The sequence below is a fragment of the Gavia stellata genome, chromosome 10, assembly GCF_030936135.1.
Source record: "Gavia stellata isolate bGavSte3 chromosome 10, bGavSte3.hap2, whole genome shotgun sequence".
Lineage (NCBI taxonomy): Eukaryota > Metazoa > Chordata > Aves > Gaviiformes > Gaviidae > Gavia > Gavia stellata.
The window spans coordinates 27,684,897-27,705,572 of NC_082603.1; the positions used below are offsets into that span (position 1 = coordinate 27,684,897).

The 20,676-nt window shown below is 41.8% G+C and overlaps 1 protein-coding gene across 1 annotated transcript in view; it reads right to left on the reverse strand.

The window, feature by feature from the left end:
• The window catches only part of AGBL4 (AGBL carboxypeptidase 4), a 948,642-nt gene that overhangs the window by 76,662 nt on the left and 851,304 nt on the right, over positions 1-20,676 (reverse strand). The window contains exon 11 of the mRNA XM_059822199.1: positions 8,298-8,460. Within this exon, the coding sequence (XP_059678182.1) occupies positions 8,298-8,460 (163 nt within the window). The remainder of the gene's footprint in view (positions 1-8,297; positions 8,461-20,676) is intronic.

Consider the following 20,676-nt stretch of genomic DNA (forward strand, 5'->3'; position numbering starts at 1 on the left):
AAGAGACACAGAGAAGAGCAAAAAGATGGCAAACATGGAGACACACAAATGCCACTACAAGCTGGCAGAAAAGCAGAGACCTATCACAGAGGCACTGCAATTTTTCTGTTTATTGCTTTTTGAAAAATGCCTTATTCTGTATGGCTTTTTTCCTTTCATTCCCATTGACATTTGGGAAAGCTCCAAAGCACAGCACTGGCTAAAGCCCTCTCCCAACCTAAATCTTCAACCCACAGACATTACTCTTTAGCCATATTAACCACTCCCCTCAGACATTTCCAACAAATTGTTAATATCTTTTAAGCCCTGCTCTCCGTTGCCTTTCAGATTAGCCTTGCCCTTTCCTTTGCACTTAAGTTTAGCAAGTGTTACTAATAGGAATTTAACATTTACCAAAGAATTATTTTAACTACGGGTCTAATAGCATTTGTATGGTGTTCTGAGCACCCAAGAGCCTCACTATCAGTTCCATATGCTTAGTTTTGTCTAAGTTGCTTATAAGACAAAGGAAAAATACAAGTTTATAGAAAAGCCAGTTCATGAGAGGCATTCAAGACCTTGAAAGCCAGTTCCAAGAGGGATAGCAGTGCCTGGAGGGAGCTCCCCGCCTTGTTTATGTTAGCCACAACTCTGCAATCACTCATGTAATCAACTTCACCTTCCAACCATTCAGCAAAAGCATCACCTGTGCTTGGTCGAAGTTATTTTCTCCCGTGTGTAAGAGAAATACTAATAGAAAAATGTAACTGTTTTTATTATTAACTGGCAAAGTTTATGGTTTTTTATACCACCATCAAAACCATTTTGAGTTAGAGAGTTCTGTGCTTGCGGGCCACTGATTTAGCTGGCCTGATAGCAACCTTAAGTCATTGATAGCTTGAATGGAAAGCACTGATGGGGATTTCAATCAGTAAAACCTCAGTGGCAGTTTGGCACCAGTTAGCAGGCATTGTCTCAGCAGAAACCCCGAAGGCTGCGTTGGATATAAGATCATTTTCAGAGCTGGGCTTCCTCATCTTGGCTGGCTTATAAGGATCAGTCTTCCCGTGTCACTGGATACAGCCCTACCTAGGCCAAAGAGCACATTCTCTGCCAGCACCGAGTTGAAGACAGCTGGCAGGAAGCAGGGACGATATTTGCACATGTGTCTCTGCAAGATGCTTATGCTCCCACTGTCCACAAGGTCCCTGTTCCCGAATAAGGTTGTAAATATTGACGGCTCTCAAATCAACCTGTGCAAATTCCTTAGTCCAGCCTCACAGCTACAGAAGTCTTTCTGCTCTTCAAAGAAGATGAGCTCCTGCATTTATGTCTAAAACTGACTTGAGAGCATTTCTGTGGGTCTGGATATGCACCCTGCTTACATTCTGGTCCCACAACAACCATCTCTTCTCTTCTCTCAACCTTAGTATCCCTGGGAAAGAAATCTGTGTACACAAGAGGAAGGAAATTAATCTACACCCTCATGGGGTCCTCTTTTACAATGCTCAGGGACAACACAACTCTGGAGCAAACCATGGTGCTCAGTCTAAATTGTACCTTGAAGTCTGATAGGACAGGTAGGCTCTCAGTACCTCTGATGCTTCATTCCCCTCAAGACTAGATCCTCAGCTTACAAACTCCCTTCACTTCTACTTAAAACAGGACCGTGAGTCAGACCTGCTCTCCCTCCTTCCGCACAGAAAGCCAGGCGGATGCTTACCAAACAGGCAGCATAAAAAGCACCTGGGCACACAGAGAAATAAACCAGTTACTCAGGATGGCTCTTACTGCAGCAGTTAACTACAAGACCATTTCCCCACTAACATGCATGGTATTTGATACCTGGCTCCTAGCCAAAAGGTAACTGGAATAATATGGTTAAGTCCCCAGGAAATACTTTGAAGATGCCTTCCAAGACTGATATTCTACATGTCAGCAAAAAAAAATATAATTCTTTCTTTAAAAGAAAAAAACACCTTTATAATAACACTTTGCACTTTTATAGCATCTTTCAACTGAGGCTATCAAAGCATGCTGGGATACAGATGCTAAGAAATCCATTACAAAAATTATAGATATTCCTAAGTTGACTGTAGTCACTTGCCTTAATTTCCATTTCTTTACTGATACTCCCAGACGGTGTCTGCATAGATTGATGCAGTCAGTGCTACAGGGAACTAGATAAACAAATCTACATACTCCCCCCCACAAACAGCCTCTCTTACAGTAAAATAAGTCTTTTTCTGCAGCACTGTCCACTGTATTGAACACTGTGAGGGAAAGAGGTGTGCATGCTGCAACACCATATACTGCTTTGCACTTTCATTCCACTGCACTTCATTAAACAGACTTTCACTGTTTCTTAATTTTTTTTGAGCAGGTCCCCCTGTATATACCCAATATGAACAAACACACAGATTCCTTCTGGGTATGAGCCAACAGCTGCAGCCCTGAAAAATATCAGCTTCTTACATCATTAACTGAGTTTCCATGGTGCCCTGGGGCAGAGATATTGATGCTTGACAGCGTTATCACTATAAAGTAACTTTACAACTCTATAATTTAACTCTATGCTTCCAGTAATATTAAGAGCATTTGAAATTGTGGCTGTAAACCCTGACACTTTCACACAGACTGGGGAGTTGTAAGGGGATTTTGTTTCCTTTCCTCAAAGACAGCCCAAAACATGGTACAGAGAAATAACCAAATACTGGAGAGATGATGTGCAACGAGGTCACTCTTAGGAAAATCGGCAGGATTGGGATTAATGCCACTTTTTGCAACACATAGAAAGGAGCCTGTTTCTAGGAGCTTAGCAGAGGAAGGATGAAGATGTAGACCTCTGGAGGTCTTTTCCTGAGCATGTGCCCGATTGAATTTGAAATCATCTTGGCAACAAGCTCTAACTCAAGTTCAAACATAAGCCACACTGGATAACCTCTGCAGAGCTCCCTCAGCTTTATCAGCACAGCCTTTCATACCTCATTGGCTTTTGCTAGTAATATTGCCTTTACTGGGTGGGAATGAGCCATAATCTGGCTCATGAGGATCTTCTCTTAAGGATATCACTAACAGAGCTAGGAGGATCAGGACAGGCAATTGCCAAAAAAAGAACTGTAAAAAAGCCCAAAATAACCAAGTACATTTGCCCTAGAGGACTGGCAGGTCCATGAAGCTCTAAAAGTTATAGATGCTTTTACTGGAATTGTAGTTTGCATACAGATTTCATTTCCCCAGGACAGGCATTTACTGAGATCCAAGTACTCTTTAAAAGGAATCTGGATATAAGCAAATGACTGTTTCCTCCTGGGGATTTAACTTCTCAAGTCCCCAGTCAAGCAGCAGGCTGATATTCTGCTTGAAGTTAAGAAAGAGAGCGGACCCAGTGGTCCCAACTGTGCCAAGAGTCCAAGATGCGAGTTCCTGTTAGGCACCTGAAGAGACTCCAGTCAATCCGAGCTTTCATTCTGTGGCTGTAGCCACATAAATACATTTTTATGTGCATAAACAGGAGAGTTCAGCAGTGCAACTATGCTCTGTTTAAGGGATGCAAAGCTTCCAATTCAACATGTTCAGTGAAACAGAAGATACCAAGTGATATCTTTGCAAGTTGGTTCAGCTATACTGTTTTAAAGTATTGACATAATTTCTCAGCTTTTCGTAATGTGGAAAGACCTTGAGATAATATTAGTAGTGGCTCTTTCTTCTTTATTCTTCACCCATGGCTTCCAAAATGTTTTTTGTTTTGTTTGTTTGTTTGGGTTTTTTTTTACAAAAGAAGGTTCATTGAATCCATCCTTTATATTGAGAACATTAAATTAGAGAGGTGAAGTGGTGTGCTTAGAAAAGCCGTACAAAGGAGAACTGTTCCACCAGACTCTCAGTCCAGGGTTCCAGTCTCCTGTTGAATGAGTAAAACCATACACATAGATGATTAAAGGCCCGTCTTTGGATGAGGGCCTTCCCCACCTGGAGGAAGCTTAGAATTAAGATTAAAATACACAAAAAAGCCATGGACACACTGACAATTGTTGTGCCCATCCATCTTGATGATTATTCTCCCCTACAGCTACCAGGCTACAATCATACTAGTTCTTGCCTAGTCTCCATCATTTCTGTCTTCCTACCTCATGGCTAGTCTTTGGAAGAGTAAAACCTTTTATGCTTTCTTATGGGCTGCCTGCTGTGCAGCAGGGATCCAGTTCAAACACTCTAAAAAATGAACCCAATAGATTTTAAAACTGTTGATGTGAGACTCCTTTACTGGCCACTCTCAGGTCAGGCTGTGACAGCTGCTGATCAGCAGCTGTAGTGGAAAGCAATTCTGGGTGTGCTATCAGAGCAGCGCTCAGAGTCCTACAGCTGGGGATTCATCCTTCCTCCCCCGCTTTTATCCTTTATTCCCTGCCCAGCTATGAGGCTGGTGTGTATCTAGACAGCTCAGCAGTTGAGCTGCTGGTGGTGAATGTTACAGAGCAGTTTACATGCCTTGTGTCATAAGCCCTGTAAATACCTAGTAAAACACGGTATTTAATGGAAGCATATCAGCTCATTTTAAAGCTTCTTTACCTGGTGCTGAGCAAACTGTTGCTGCGCTGCCTTTTTAATCAGTTACCACCAAATGTGTGCGTGTGGGAGAAGGGTTTTAAACATTTCTCTGTCCACTTCCAGGCAAGTAACCGACAAGCCTACAATCCTCTTATTATGCCTTCAAAACAGAGTCCATTCACTGTTATCTACAGCACATGTTATCATAGGGTATTCTGCAGAGCCAGGCTTATAGAACATATCCCTAATGTTTCTCGTACACCAGGTACATATCAGTTAGACACAGACCTACCAGGCACACACATACCTCTGAAGGAATGTATAACAGGACATTCGGGAAGTTGCACCTGATGCAGTGCTCTGTTTGCAGGATGAAAATACAAGAGACACTCCAGCAGTAACCGTTACTGATATAACGCTAATTGAGGCCCGAGGTATTCATGCAACCCTGTTAGCTCTCTGTGTTAGAAGAGGCCAGAAATTCAACGCTCCGCAGGACGCTGTTATCCCACCATATATGTCCCAAACACATACCCCCTGCACAGATTGATGGAAGATCCTTCACTCCTGGATTTCATTTAAATAGTGCAGCCTCAGGGGCAAATTTTTTTTTATAGAACATACCAGGTGTAATCCTCTAAATCCTGAATCTTTGAAGTATTTCATTTAGGAGAATACTTTCAATCATACTAACTGGAGTAAATTGGAGCAGTTTTCTACTTTTAATGATACCTTCCCTTCTTTTTTTTTTAGATTTCTTACTGTTCTTATTGAAAAAAGTTACTGTCCACACTAACAATGTCAGAATTCAAATAACTTATCAGACTGGAAGTCTGTCTCCCATTTTCATGCATGTAAAGTATCCATTTATCTCAATAATTACAAAGTGTGTTTCAGTCACACAAGTCTGAACAAAATGCATAATCCTACCCAACGTAGAAATATATCTATTACAGGCTCACATAGAGGTTTGTATAGATCATAGGGTTAGCATGTAAACCCTGAGGAACATGAAGAGATTTTAAAAAAAAAACCCAACAACAAACCTAATCCACTTATATAATAGCATGAAAGAGGGTAGTATTATGATCTTCTTTGCCACGAATGCTGTAAAGGAAAGAAGCTGACAGGTAGAATGACATGCCAGCAGCGCAAACAGAGGACTATTCAGAGTTTGTCCAGTTTTCTTACCTGTCAACAGGAATAACATTAGGCTAAATAAGTATTTTTGTAGAACCTGGAGATCCTAATTTGTTTTGGTCTCTACATGGAGCCAGTATGGCTACCTTCTGAATGCGGGGTGTGATCTGCCTTGTAGTCTCCGTTCAAGGCCATGGGGTCCCTGAATTTGAGGCTGAGCCTCAGTCTGCACATCTTAATCCGACACTAGAAGCTTGAACAATCCTAGCCTCCCTGATCCTGCTTCTATTAAAAACAAAACAAAACAAAAAAATCCACAACCCAATAACATCACGGTGGGATGAACAAAGTCCTAAGAAATACATCTTGGAAGGCAGATTTCCTGAATACTTGCCCTATCAGTTCACGGTTTTTGGGCTCACTGTATTTTCTTCATTTATTTGCTTGACTTGCTGCCTGCATGTAGCTAGATAGTTAATAAAATCACGCCTGTCCTTGGAGGCCAATATGAACTGACTGGCTGTGTCTTTGGTTCAGGTCCATTAAAAAATCTGAGCATTAATTAATCACTGACTTGCAAATAGCTTGGAAGAGCTGTTCAGGCTAAATTGGAACGTTCTGCAATTGTTTTACTTTCAGTCACAGGCACTTCGGTGATATGAAACTTCTCCCCTGCCAGGATAGGATGTGCATAAATCCAGCCACTCCTGTGTTAGAGCAGACCAGTCAGGAGACTGCTTCAAGCAGCTCCATTCCTTCCTTGAACTAGGAAACTGCACACATGAGGAAGAGCTGTCATAAGCCACACTCTTGATAGAATCCCTCCATTGCAAAGGAAATAATAAAACCTACCAGGGCAAAATGCCAGCGGAGTATACTACATGGACAAAGAGCCTTCCCTGCTTGCTGTCTGCCAGGCCAGTCAAAACCAGTTTCTCCTCCTTTTTCTCTCAGCTAGGTGAAACTGTCACTGTAGAAATCAAGCTGCTGCTTGAGCTTTCCATACATCACCACCAAGAAGGATCTCTGTGATCCGGGGCCTGTTTTCTCTGCTCCAGCTGCTGATGGTCACAATGAATGAACTGAGAGTGATGCAGCTTTGTCTGCAGAAGGCAAGCCAAGCAAATAGATAATGTTAGACCCCACACCTGAAACCTCTGTAATGTGCAGCACAAAACAAAAATCTTTATGGAAAAGGAAACTAAGCCAGCATGACCTACAAGTCATCAAGAAAAATATATTCAAGGGAATCATGATGTCATTGGTATAGGGACTCTTCCCACCCCTCACTGCAAAAACTGTGCTTGATAAATAAGGAAGATAAATAAGCAGTTGTCAGTACAATGAGTACTAAGTGAGGAGGAAAATTAAAGGTGAAACTAAGGCACATGTTCTTAAAACGCCAAAATACCAACACAAGAAAATTAATTCCTAAACCTAACAGTAATGACAATTTTTTCCTCAGTGGCAAGATGTAGTATATATGTGTATGTTGCAAGAAGCTGTTCCTGGGAAAGAGTTAACCTTGCTAGGCAAAAAAGAGCTTGTATTCCAAACGCTCAAGTCTAAGTCACTTGAATATATTCATCCCCCTCCTTCCCCCAAAGTTCACTTTCAGTGGAGAAGCCAAATCAGAAAACCCCAAATGATTAAGAATTACTTTCCCTGCTCCCTGTCTCTCATTCTCATTCCCACACAGTGTGCACATATGCATGGATGCTGAAGAATTATGTCTCTCATGAAAATTTCCCCCTCACTACCCTAAAACTGTAAACCTTACCCAGCTTCTGAAATGCACTGGAGGGGTAAATAGGCAATCATAGCTAATCTTTTTCCCTCTGCAGTGTTTCTAAATTCGTGGAAATTTCAAAAGCTACCAAGATAGAATGACAAAATGAAACAAGACACCCAAGCTTGAAGTATGGGCACTGGTTATTTGATTGAGCATGGTGACAAAAAGAAAGAGAAAAACATAAAAACAGATCATAAGACCAGTCAGAACAATTCTACAAATTGTTGATACATTGAGATAGCCAGATGGATACGTGTTTTTTGAGGAATGAGCATTGCCTCTATTTGAGCACTCAAAAATGCGAACAACTTTGTCAGGTTTTTTTGCAGAACTCGCTTTCCATTTCTTTGTCAACTAGTATTAAAGGCCTGGCCCTGAGGCAGCTGCAGAACCTAATGGATCCTTTAGAGCCTTTTGGCTGCAGTTCAAAGGCGGAGAAGATATTGTAACTCAGTACCAAAAATGCACTTTCAACTTGCTATTAAAACAATAATACAAACACAGGGATAATGAGAGAATAAGGAGAGAAATGAAAAAAGAAATGGAAGACTGTGAAAGGGAATGGATCAGAGGCTCTCCAGGACTAGTTTCTATTACAAGTGTGTGAGACAATCTCCTACAAGAGGGAAATGGCTTATTTGATCTAATATGCCTTTCTCTTCTTGAATTTCCACAGTATGGAGAATCAATATGAGGGAAATTAAAGCATCAGGAGCAGACTCACATTTCCACTTGTGTGTTCCTATCTCAGCAAACTCTTAGTGAGATAGAAGTATTTACCTTAAGTGCCCAGTTCACGTGTGCTGCAAGAGGAGGAAGGATTTCAAAAGGATACATGCTTCTTCTGTGTAGGGGACAGCAGAAGTAGGTCCACCCAATATGTAGCTGTAGAATGAGACTTCCAGAGTGTAGCAGTAGGATGTATCATTTAACAGCCCACCAAGAAAACGCCGGCCCGTCCCTGCTTTCACAGCATCTCTGTTGAACGATGTACTGGACTGCAGGAGGAAGAACACAAAGACATGAAGACAGTTCATGAGTGGAACAAGAGAAGGGTTGGAAAGGAGTCTGTTAAAATAGGAAACAGTTAAAGTCACATTGCCAAGTCTCATTTACACTATATGAGACTGCACTATTTTTCGAGCATGGCCTGGAGAGACCATTAATGGAAACACAGTTCTGGCACGCAGACTATAAATAATGCCTTGCAAACTTTCACAAAATTAATCTCAGTTTGCTAGTAACATCAGCTTTTCTCCTCCCCTTTTGGATAACACAAAGAAAGCCTGTTATATGCATCAGTTGAAAGTGAACCTTCCAGACCCTCCATTCTCAAAGGTAAACTGGATTATTATTTGGATATTGGGTTCCTTCTCTCTACTGCATTCCCCTGTATCATAACCATTCTCCCCAGTCCCTTACCCTGGCCTCTTTTAAGCAAAGTAGAAATACAGTGGCATTTACGTTTTAGTGAAACTTTCTCACCTAAGACATTTGACTGGTTCTTAAATTAGGTCACACAAATTTCCATTTCACTAACTTAAATGTTAACTGGGTGTTCCTCTCTGTGTGGAAAAATATACTGCGCTATTTTACAGCATTAGCAGTACAGTATAAAAGGCAGTATTTTGTGCTATTGCTGAAGATCGGACTTTAAGAACCCTACAGCTTTATGACTATTCATTTGAGGGGTGGAGACGAGAACTCCAGGTATTTCCATAAATGAGTTTTAGCTCTCCTTTGAAGGCATGACATCTGGAGACTAAAGGGGAGCTCATCTTCAGGTTGATTCAAGTCTCAGAGCTTGTTCCTACCAACTAGACGGAAAAATGGATTCTGATTTCATTTTGGTTATCAGACTCTACTCACAAACCTCATAACCATTAGACTGAGTCAGTCCGGGCTCAGCGTAAGCTAGTGACCACCACAAAAAAAAAAAAGAAAAAAAAAGCACTTAGTAGATCCAACTTGGATCTGTTGCATAAAAGGCCTTAACATCTCCTGGTTTAAGACTTTTACATTGCCAGTGAAACATAAAGGACCCTTAACATATCTTACTGTTCAGTCATTGTGCCCATGGTGAATTCTTTGAGCTATCCAGGGTCCTCCTATTGACCCTTAAGGCTAGTGTCTTTTCTTGCTAACACAATGTTACTATTTATCAAGTCCATCTCTTATCAAAACCAGACAAAATAAGATTTCTTTCTTATTTAAAAAAATTAGATGCCATCGTTCAAAATGTTAAACTTCTCTAGACCGAGAAAACAAGACTAATACTGAAATGAGCAACAATTCTTGATGAACAGTGGATATACCAGAAGGTATAAAGAATGGAAATACCTGTGGGTTTATTAACATTCTGAATGTCTTGAAGTCTCTCTCATGCTATAAAAAGGAAGGCTTTCCAGGTTAATTAGAATAAGATGGAATTGGGTTTCTTATTAGCATTATATATAGGGGTTTCCAAATGCAACTTGTTGTCTTTGTGGTAACATAATATTTAGCTTTGTGGTAAGTTGTACACAGAATGTATTCCACTATGTACATATCATATAATTTCCTCCAAAAGGAAGCTTTGTCATGAGTTAAAATTCAGAAACATAAAGGAAGATAGTCATGCTCCGGGGATTGCTTCATAAGTCAAGTAACCATTCATTTCAAAGGATAGTGCTTCATGTTCAAACGAATGCCTGTGGTGGAACTTTTAGTGCACAAAAGCATCAGCTGATGAATATGGGTGTATGGAGCCAGCTCAAAGTAAGAAGACAACAAACTTGTCAGAACATGGTATTGTGGTTTGTGAGCAGAAGCATCACTCACAAGGGGAATGAGCTAATTCTATGGCTGTATTTGGCACAGTGAAAACAAGGAAAATGTCAGAGAAGTGATTCAGGGCAGACATTAGGGACAGAAGTACTCCAGTGAGTAGGAGACTCAGTTACTGATATAGAGTATCTAAGAAGATTATGGAATCTCATCAACTATGTTTAAGAACAAATTGGACGAGGATCTGCTGAGTATGGTTCATGTCTTTGGGATACAGTTTGGACTTGAGGTCCTTTTCAGCTCTATTTCCCATGATTTCAGTCAGGTTATAGGAAGGTTATGAGTTTAATTCCTCATAGATGATTCTTGAGATAAATCTTACATAATATTTTCATCACAGTTCTTGGCACGGTAAAGGAGGACCATGCCAATAAAATTTGCTGATGACACACTGCGGAATGAATCATCATTATGGAGGAGGCTCTGAATCTCATACAAAAAAAAAAGCATTGGGATGACTTCGAGGACCAGAGTGATAGTAGTCAGATGAAACTCAGCTGCACAAGTGCCAGGTCATGTACTCAGGGCCTAATAAAAAACAATCTCTGCTATAAGCTGAAACCTCATCAGCTGGAAATAGATGAAGAGAGAGTCTGATGTATTACTTCACTGAAATGATTTTTGCTTTCTGGCAGAAAATAGCTCAGAAGTTGGATCTAGTTGTTGGCACAATTATACTTGCCATATTTCAGAAGTGAAGCATAAGTAGTTTAAATAATTCAAAGAAGGTTTTGCAAATGGCCAAAAAAGACCCAAATTTGGATCTTTCCAGAGTTTGAATTTTTATAATGCTATTTTGTGGGGTTTGGGGGTTTTGGGTTGGGTTTTTTTTTTTTCTTTTGTATTTTTTTCTTAATAGAAGAGTTCCAGTTTCAGCTGTGCAAAATTACTTCTAACGGCAATGGCATTAATAAAATCACCCGTTCATTTCTTTGCCAGGTAGTGCTGCACTTCCAGGAATGGAAAAAAAGCTGAGCCTTCATTTAGGTGCATAAATGTAGATTTTAGAGGTTAAATTTGTCCTCATTTTGAAAAAATCTGATAGCATAGACCAACTTGATGTCTGAGTAAAAAATAAAATCTTTGATTTGACTCAAGAAGGTTGAAGTAGAGAAAACATAACGTAAACCCTTCAAATATGAACACATGCAGGTTTTGAAACAGTGGCTTGGTTTCGGCTCTAGAGCAAATGTTATAAGCCAGAATGTGATTTGATGTTTTAGATGAAAAGAAGAAAATTACAGATTCAAAAAAAAATTCAGCTAATGATACGGAAGGGCAGCACGTACTTACTTGAGTCCAACCTTCTACTCACTCTTTCAAGTCAAGATAAACAGAGTGGAGAAATAAACAGGCAAAACTTTGACCTTAGCAACTTTGATCTTAGCAACTGATAATACGAAACAAAGGCTATAAAAAGCCATGTACTATCATGGCAAAGAAAGAACATTTTGCATGCCCATTTATTTAATCACACTCTGATCTGGGGAAAAGGGGGGCGGGGGCAAGAGGGGGGAAAGAACACAGGTAAGGTTGTCCGCAAACGTGTCTCTTGTTTTTCTGGGAGAATCTATTGCCCTAAAACCCTTGCAAAGCTGAACTGAAGTCATCATTAAGTAAACGCACTGAGCAGGCACAGCAGGAGAACAGCTAAACAAATATTTATTTCTCCAAGGCTGAATCGCATGGGAGTGTCAACAAGAGCAACAGCAAAAAGTATAAAGTCTGGAGGGTGGGGGGAAACACCAAAGACTTTGAAGTTCTTAGTGAGGGATATTTGTATAAAATCAACAGTAATTCATTATTAAAACATACAGATACATTAAAGCTCACAGAAGCACTCTGCTTCCCAGCTTGCATGAGAAAATTCAGTGAACAAATAGCTATCTATAGGATTAGGAGGTGCCAAGCAACAAGAATCCAATGTTAAAAGAGCAGAGCAGGAAGGGTAAGGGATTCCCCCACTTTCTGGTGAGAAGAAACCCACCAGAAAACTACACCTGGATTTCACACACAGTTGAGAGCCTCAAGGTGTGCTGACCCTCTCACTACATCTCAGGCATTAGTGGCAGCTTCCCCAGGCCTTCCTACCAGATTTCATGCCTCCTCCTCATGCTGTGCTGAATACCTTCCGTATGACCGGTTTCCTCACTGGGAATGACAGTGAACAGCCAGGCAGCACAAAGAAATCTGTCAACCAATTGGACCTCGTTCAGACATTGCAGCAGACAAAGAGATGAGTGGAAGGAAATAAGAAAAAAAATTGCATGCAAATTCTTTCTGGAGTGGTCCCCAAGCAGAAAAAAATTTTGGCCCTTGGTCAGACCTCACAATGTGCCATAACCCCTGTCGCCAAGGCGGTCTTATCTCCGGGCTGGTAAGGACACCCTCTACCATACAGTGTCTCTCCTCAGTGAATTCAACCCCCTGGTAGCTAGCTTACAAGCTCAACAGCTTAGGCAGCTCCCATATGGCTGAGGGATACTCTTGGTTTCTCAGCACTGCTCCGTTGTCCTGCTAACAACTACTGGAATGAATGCCCTGAGCAGCCCATATTCACAAGGTACGGGCAGGCAGTTTACTGATTGCATCTGCATGCCTGTATCAATCTATCACAAGAGTGGCTCCAAAAGACAAAGAGGGAGAACAGCACATTTCTCACATATCTGAGACTTAATTTGGACAAGTCCACCCTTTGGCACCCTGAGGGACTTGGAATCAGAGTGGTTCTGCTTGGTGGGAGCTTCCACTGGTGGGACCTCCTCCTCAGGAGGCTGTGTGACTTCACAGGGGACTTGTCTTGCTACAGCACCAGAAAACCTCAGGCTGCACAAAAGGAAAAATTGGAGGCAAAACCCAGTAAACCTGGATCCACTGTTCAGTGGAAGAAGAGATGCCAAAAAGGGCTGAAATGTCAAGTAGGCTCAGTGTCCAGCCAGTGATGGATGGGAGTTTCAGTTCTACCTTTCACTGATGGCAGAGCAAAGGGACAGGGTACTAAAAGGTACTTTCTCATGCAGGATTTGCTGGGGAAAGAATCTTTGTCGTCATCTGAAATTGCTCAACACATTAGGGAGAAAAAGGATCAAGGTATGACCACAGTGCAAGTCAGACTTTGCCAGGCTCCTAGCATGGAAACCAGGGTATAGACTGCACATCACTTATGATCAATCCTAAGGTGTTTCTCCAACCCAGCAAGAAAAGAAACTACATGGTACAGATTACTCAGAAAGTGATTAGAAGATAAATCCTCAACCAGAGAGAAATCTGGTCACAGGCTTTGACAGATTGAGAAAGATTAATTTCTGATGTAGTAAGGTCTAGGGGGTTCCTGAAATCCAACAGATAGATCATACCAGCTGTTCACATCCACTGCAACACAATTGATTGTTTACGTGCCCATGAAATGAAGTAGCAAATTGCATATATCTTCAAAGACTTGAGCCCTAGTGTGCACGTGAATGTTTCCCAGAAGATCATTTGTCCTCACAAACGGAGTATCTGCATGAAACTCAGAATAAAGAGATCTTCCCATTTGCTGAAATAGATAGATGATGTAGGTCCAGGAAGTTGTTTACAAAAGGATGTAGCATGTTCAACTGTATGCTCACAAGAATCAGAGAATCATGTTAGAAATCCTTCCTGGAGAAGAGCAAAGAGATAAACACTAAAAGGATTCATAATTAGAGAACGGTTTCATATCACAGCATGTAATTAAAAATATGCTGGGTCACCCTATGCCGTTTCCATTTGTGAAATAAGCTGTATTTCACAACTGAGGTTAACTATTCCTAAAAAATACCAACCCCAAAACCGGAAAAACTGCCCACATTTTGCTTGTTCTGTACTTGAGCAATAAGCACTTTACCTACTGGGGTAAACTGAGATTATGCATACAAATTGCTTCATGTTCTTCACCTATCAGCACCAGCAATGGCCAAGTGTAATGAGGACTCAATTACAACCCCACCAGCATTATTTGCTGATGCTGCTCTTATAGCTGAAGAGCAAGCTTTTTTTCTAAAGCAGGTCTGACCTCTATGAGCCCTCAACTCACTGCCCCAGTGTAGCAAAAAAGTGGTAATAAAAAAGTTAGTAGTTAGTGCTCTAGAAAAAAGGAATGACACGCTTTGTCATCAAGGAAGAATAGACGTGCCATTGGGAAATGGACTGGAGCCCAGACAATGTCAAATCCATCTCAGTGAAGAGTTTTACAGTATCAGCTATAACTCACTCACTCTCATTTTCTAGAATGCTTTATTGAAGTCTGCAGAAGTTAGAAAGAGAGCCCAGAAATGCACTGGCTTTGAAGTCTTTGCCACAGAAGATTGTAAATAGCAATATTACAAATTGTGACTCTTCTGCTTGCCCTTCCACAGGGTGCTCTAAGAGGGGTGCAACTGGCAGTTCGCTTTCCTCATATGGATAGAGCTAATTACTGCCATGGTGTCCCCAGCAGTCACTGCTTTGACCCTGCTATTCTTGCACCTGGTAGCCCATCAAGCTGTCTTACAAAGCAAAACTTATCTCCTTACTTCTCTGGAAGCACTGAGGAAACTTCTCACTTCAAAAGCCAACTTAACTCTCTCCTCACACCCACCTCTCACCAGCTCCATTAACTCTCTTAATAGACTGGAAAGCATATGTGTTAGTGTTTTTTGTGACAGACTATCAACTCCATGCCAATTGGGTCTGGAGACTTGGAAATCATGGCATTTGAGAGGCTGCTATCAGGCAGCCTTCTTCCAATTTATTTTACAAACAAGCTGCAGCTCGCATCTGAAATGTAGATGGAATTATTAAAAATAAAAGAAAGAAAGAAAGAAAAGAAAAAGGAAAAAAATCCCAAAGGCAGAAAGCTGTTTTGAAGGAGGTAGCAGGCAAAGGGGAAGGATTCTGGGAGCAGAGACATGATGAAATGGGAACAGAGCTCAAAATTACTCCCTGACTCATCTCACCTTGCAGCTTTGCTGTGTTTCTGATGCACAGGAGGAAAATGTATTTCATCTCAAAATCATTTGTGACTACTGAAATTTGGGAAGAGGAGGTTTTGAAAAGTTCAGGATCATTTCAAAGAGGGATCCCATTACTTGGAGTTTTTCCAGATCCCTTAAGGAGAGCCAGATTGGACTGATATTCCTGTGAAAAGGACTCACTCACTCTCACTGATGGCTCTGCAGTTGACAGCATTTTGTTTCATAACTTCTGTGCCCCACTGACATGGGCAGGAAACTTTGGGTTTAACAAGGGAATATTCTCTGAACTAGAATCTGATTTGCAGAAATCTGAGAAAAGGCGTGCAGAAGAGATCTGAAACAGTTTGACCTGTCCTAAGAATGTGAGAGAGAAAAGCCTGAAACTGAAACCTGAAGACCAAATAGCCTCAAATCCTAAGAGATTTTCGCCATTCTACTACCTGTCTCTTTTTGCTTTCTTCCTACTGCTCAGTGGAAAGCAGACCACAATCACCCTTTCTTAAAGGCAGCATCACATTGTAGGAGTGCCGTGAACACAACCTCCCTAACACCACATTGTCAGGCTTTAAAGGGCAACTCTCCTTAGAGAAATAATAGTTTAAAGTTACTTTGTCACCACACACACATCTGCTCCCTGAGGGGCTTCATTATCCCTCTAATGTGTAGTGAAGGAATACCAGATCTTTCCCCCTCCCCATCCCTCCCAAGTGTCTTTCAGTCATGCCTGCTTAATTTTGCTGATAAAAACATATATTTGCATGGTCATTAGCAGAGGGGTTGGAAGGAGAGAGCTTTATAAGCTCTCAGTTTATGCCTCAAAACCAAAACTACCAAATGAGCTCCCTTTTTGGAAACTCTGTAGTTAGAAAAGCAACTGGGTTTCATGCTTCAGGGTTTCAGCTGCTCACCTGTGAGAATTACAATAGCTGTACTTTTCTTTTCACTGCTTGTTAATATCCGTGCTCCATTCTGTACAGTGCTCTACTGATGGAGGTCTCAGTGGCCCGCTGTCTGTCTGCACTTTGTACCAGTTATGCTGGCAGCACCAGTGCAGGGATTTGGCCCGAGTTTCACATTCCCCAGAATTCATGCACTGAAACTGGTTGTACTCACAGCTCCCGCCTCCCCGAGTGCTACAGCACTGAAGAGGCTTATTGAGTTCACTGGCTTCACCATAGCAGCTAATGCAACTGGAATCCAAATCAAAGCAGCAGCTCTTCTGAGAGAGCTTCTTAAACAACACCCTGCAGCCAAACAAAGCAGGGTGGCGATGGCCTTACCTGAGACCTTGACCAAGTCAGTCAAGGGCTCCCCTACAGAGTTGAGCAGCCCATCACAACCCACTTAGAAAAGGAGGCAGATTTTACCCCATCCTCTAAGCAAACCTTGTTTGGAGCTCCTCTTGCCACTAGATTCTGCCACTCCAAAGACACACACACGTGCGGGCACACACACGCAGAGTGCACTGTCTCCTAAAATATACTTCCTCAGGTCCTCTCAGCTCCTCCTTCAGTGACCCTCCTTCTCCCTGTCACCACAAGTGCACTTAGCCACACGTGACAGTGCCACCTACACAACCATTAACCTATGCACATACCCGTCACCCACAAACCAGAGAATTAGTCTGGAACTTATCTTCCTCTAAAGAGCCAGCCCCAGCCGTGACCAGTGATATACACAAATAAGGGATCTGCAAATACTTCAGGGTAATAACGAAGAAAAGCTCTGCTTTCCCCCCTCTGTTTTTTACTAATAGCAACCTCTGCTTCTCAGAGCACATCCTTCCCCAAAGATGCCAAAGCTGGCATTTCCTACTCTAAGCTCTACAGAATAATCACACCATTTAGAAAATAACTCGTGTCTCTGGAGTTCTCAGTTTCCCTATTTGTCAGTAGAAAACGAGACGTTTCCTGAAAATATACAATAAAATAGCCTCTAGCAATAGCCTGCAATGTTTCTCTTTACAATAGTTTTATGAGCGTGTGTGCGGTCCCCTGGGAGTGCTTTCATAATCATTTATACAAATGACAGAAACTTAGGACAATGAGAAGCAGAAAGGGAAATACAACCATCATGCATGCAGTTTCTTTGAATAGTCTGCAGAAAAAGTGGTTTGCTCTGTGGCAAAGAGTTGTTCTGCTCACTTGTACGTCTAAATCAGGCGATTACAACCCCTCCTAAGGGGGGTGGGGCGGGCAGCAGGCTGTACACTGCTCCCAGAGCAACCCAGTACAACCCATTGCTCAGACTCCTCCTGGGCTCTCCCACTGCTCCAAAACAGTTCTCTGAACCCGACTTGTATTCTACATATGTTAAAATATCACGCAGTTAAAGAGGTCATACCCAGAAAGAGATCCTGTGAGGGGGACGGGTGTCCAGTTCTTAACCAACTTCCTACCCCTCCTTCACAGCACAGTTTGTCCCAGCCGAGTGAAATTTGCAGTGCTCTGCAAGAGAGGTAGCTTGCATTTGAATGTAAAGGAGCTCCTTTCATTTGTGCTACCCTGGGAGGCTGTCACAGGCTCCCAGCTTGTTGACATTAAGTAAGAGTAATGATGGTCTTTGAAAATACACCATACAATTGCTATGAAAACTTGTTTCTTCTGTGGATATTCAAAATTTCTACCTGTGTGGGGATGGAGAAGGGACTGTCAACTCCTATATGCACAAACAACACAACAAGAAGGTACTGAAAGAAAATCCATTTACTCAAATACTTTTTCCTGCCTCCTTTTCCCTTTCTTTGAAATACAAATTAATTCAACCCTCTGTACAAAAAGAGGGTTGGACTAGTTCAGCACAATGTAATGGAGCAGTTTCATTTAGCCGCGTCTCTCCAGAGGGCAGAGTTCTTGTGAGACCAAAACCTATAATGCTTAGAAGCACAGGCTTTACAATCTGTTCCCTGAGCCACCAGAAATACGTTTCCTCTCTCCCCTCACCCAGCCTCCAGGAAAAATAAATAAATAAATGAACTTATGGAGCAACATGTCCAAGCAGCAGTGAGCAGAAATGCATCCCAGAGGGGTGCTAAAGCATATAATAGTTCTGTATTTGTCTTCCTGGAAATGCCCTGGTACAACAAAAAAAGAAGTTAGGATCATTTGTTGTCCTCAGGTTTTAAGAGATTTCTGAGTAGATCTGTTAAGCTTGCATGATGTTAACAAAACCTACCTGAATGCAACAGCTTTTGCCTTTCTGGGACAAGGGTCTTTTTTGCCAAAACAGCAGAGAGGCACTTAGGAGATGGTGGTGCAAGTGAGCATGGATTTTACTTTGGGATGAATTCTAGGTCTGAGCAACTTGCTTGCTGCTCCCCCTTCCCTGACTAGCCACATGCAATACAAACTGTTCTTCTTTATTTCAGAACAGATTATTGGGATTTGCTCATTCAATGTTCATGAGCTGTTATCACTTCCTTCGAACATGGCCCAAAACACACTGGGATTAGTAATGGGGATTACAAGACTGAGAGGGAGATGTCCAGCCAGGGTAAGTGATAACAGCCCAGGGGTAGATGGGAGGAGGTCTGCTGGGAGGAATACATCTTCCCTAAGAAAGCTTGGATGGGTGAGGGGAGTGCTGTGGAAATGAGAACAGACCTGGAGTATGTGGATAAAAGGAAAACAATAGAAAATATAGATAGATTAAAATCTTTTATTTGGTTGCTCAATTTTAGATATCCAACCTAAAAAAGCCAAAAAAACGTAAAAAAAAAATACTAGGGCAAAGCACTCCCCGTCTGAGTTTTCTCATATTGCCAAGACAAAGATAGTCTCAAAAATATGTTTTAGGTCATAGCATTATGGCACTGGGGTTAACAACATGTTTCCCTAAAGGAAACTGGCTGGGTTGTTGTTCAGAGACTTCGCTGGTGAGTGTGCAGTGTGGTGTAAAACATAGGGAACTGCTGACAAAGAAACCAGACCGGCACTTAAAAAACCTGGGGTTTGTTCTCCAATTTCCTCAAGCAAGTAACTCTCACCCACTCTCTGTCTCTTTCCCAGCATGACCGGTAGCTCTTGGGGTTGTGGACTTTCTCAGTAGTTACCCAGTGCCCAACATAACAGGACCCCAAGTTTTTATCAGGCTAACCACGGCACACAAAGGACAACAAATAGTGTTTCTAAGGAAGGTGCTCTGCTGGGAAGTTGAATACAAGAAAATGAAAGGAGAACTCAAAGGTGTCCCAAGTACCACCAGTTCTGAGTCCAAAGAAAAAAAACCAACAAGATTAATCGAAGTACTTCTGGCCAGTCTTTATCCTTTAACTGAAAAGAAAAGCAATCTTTATGAAGTGATGAAGCCATCCAAGAATGGCTGCGGTTGTTTCTTTTAAATGAACCAGAGAGAACAGATGGTCTCCTCACATACTGTCACAAAGGTCAAAATTAGCCACCCCTAAGACTAGCAGGTTCTTGAAATGCTCAAGTGCTTGTGTCCAGTCGTTATGACTAATCCACTCTCCAGAACAAGAAAGGTCAAATGAAGAACACCCCTCCAAATACTTCAACAACTCCTAACCATGGCTGATGTGTAATGCGCTCAGACATGGTGTCAACAGCTGCTCCTAAAACCCAATGAGTCAGCCTTTCAAAAGAGCTTGTCAGCTCTCACTGTTAGAGCTTTCATACACATTATATTTACTCCCCAATGTTTAAAATTATCCTTCTTAAACCCTGAAAACATAAAATGTTTTCCTTACAGAATTTGTCCTTTTACCCCAGACAGCTGCCCAAGAATCCTTCTTTCATTTATTTATTTGGGAGCAAAACTTCCTAGCTTTTCTTTCTTTCACTTTCCTCTTCACGTGCTGACAGCTAAGCCAAAGGCAGGCTTCTATTTCTCAAGTCATGTACAAATGAAGAGTTTCTGGTCCCTTTCGCAACTTTTACCTGCAAACCACAGTCAGTCTTCCAGAGTACTGTGAGGTTAAGTGTTCTGCTCAACAGATAGGGTACAGAGACATTGGGTGACTTGCCTTTGGCCCTACAACAGGCATGCAGGCACAAATCCCCTATCCATCCCCTACTCTAATCACCAATCTCCCTTGGATGCTGTCATTTAAATAAAAAGGCCTATTGGAAATGACAGGTGAAGAAAGCAGTCCAGGCATGAAATGCACTCTAAAGTATATTAATAGAAGGTTGCCAGACAAAACGGCACAAGGCATTTGATCGCATCATCTTAGGCTTGTTGTTCATGCTCCTTTGCATCTGGCCGCGTGATTTCTGCCAGATTCTCGGCTGGAGGAGCAGGCTAGGATTTGCCTGCTTTCCCTAACCCGTGCCGGGCTCAGCTGCAATCATGCAGAGCACTGAAAGAAATCCCTTTGAGCCGGGATTCATTCCGAACATGTAAAACCCAGACAAATGACTGCTTCTCCAAAGTGAATCCCATTTCACAGCAAGT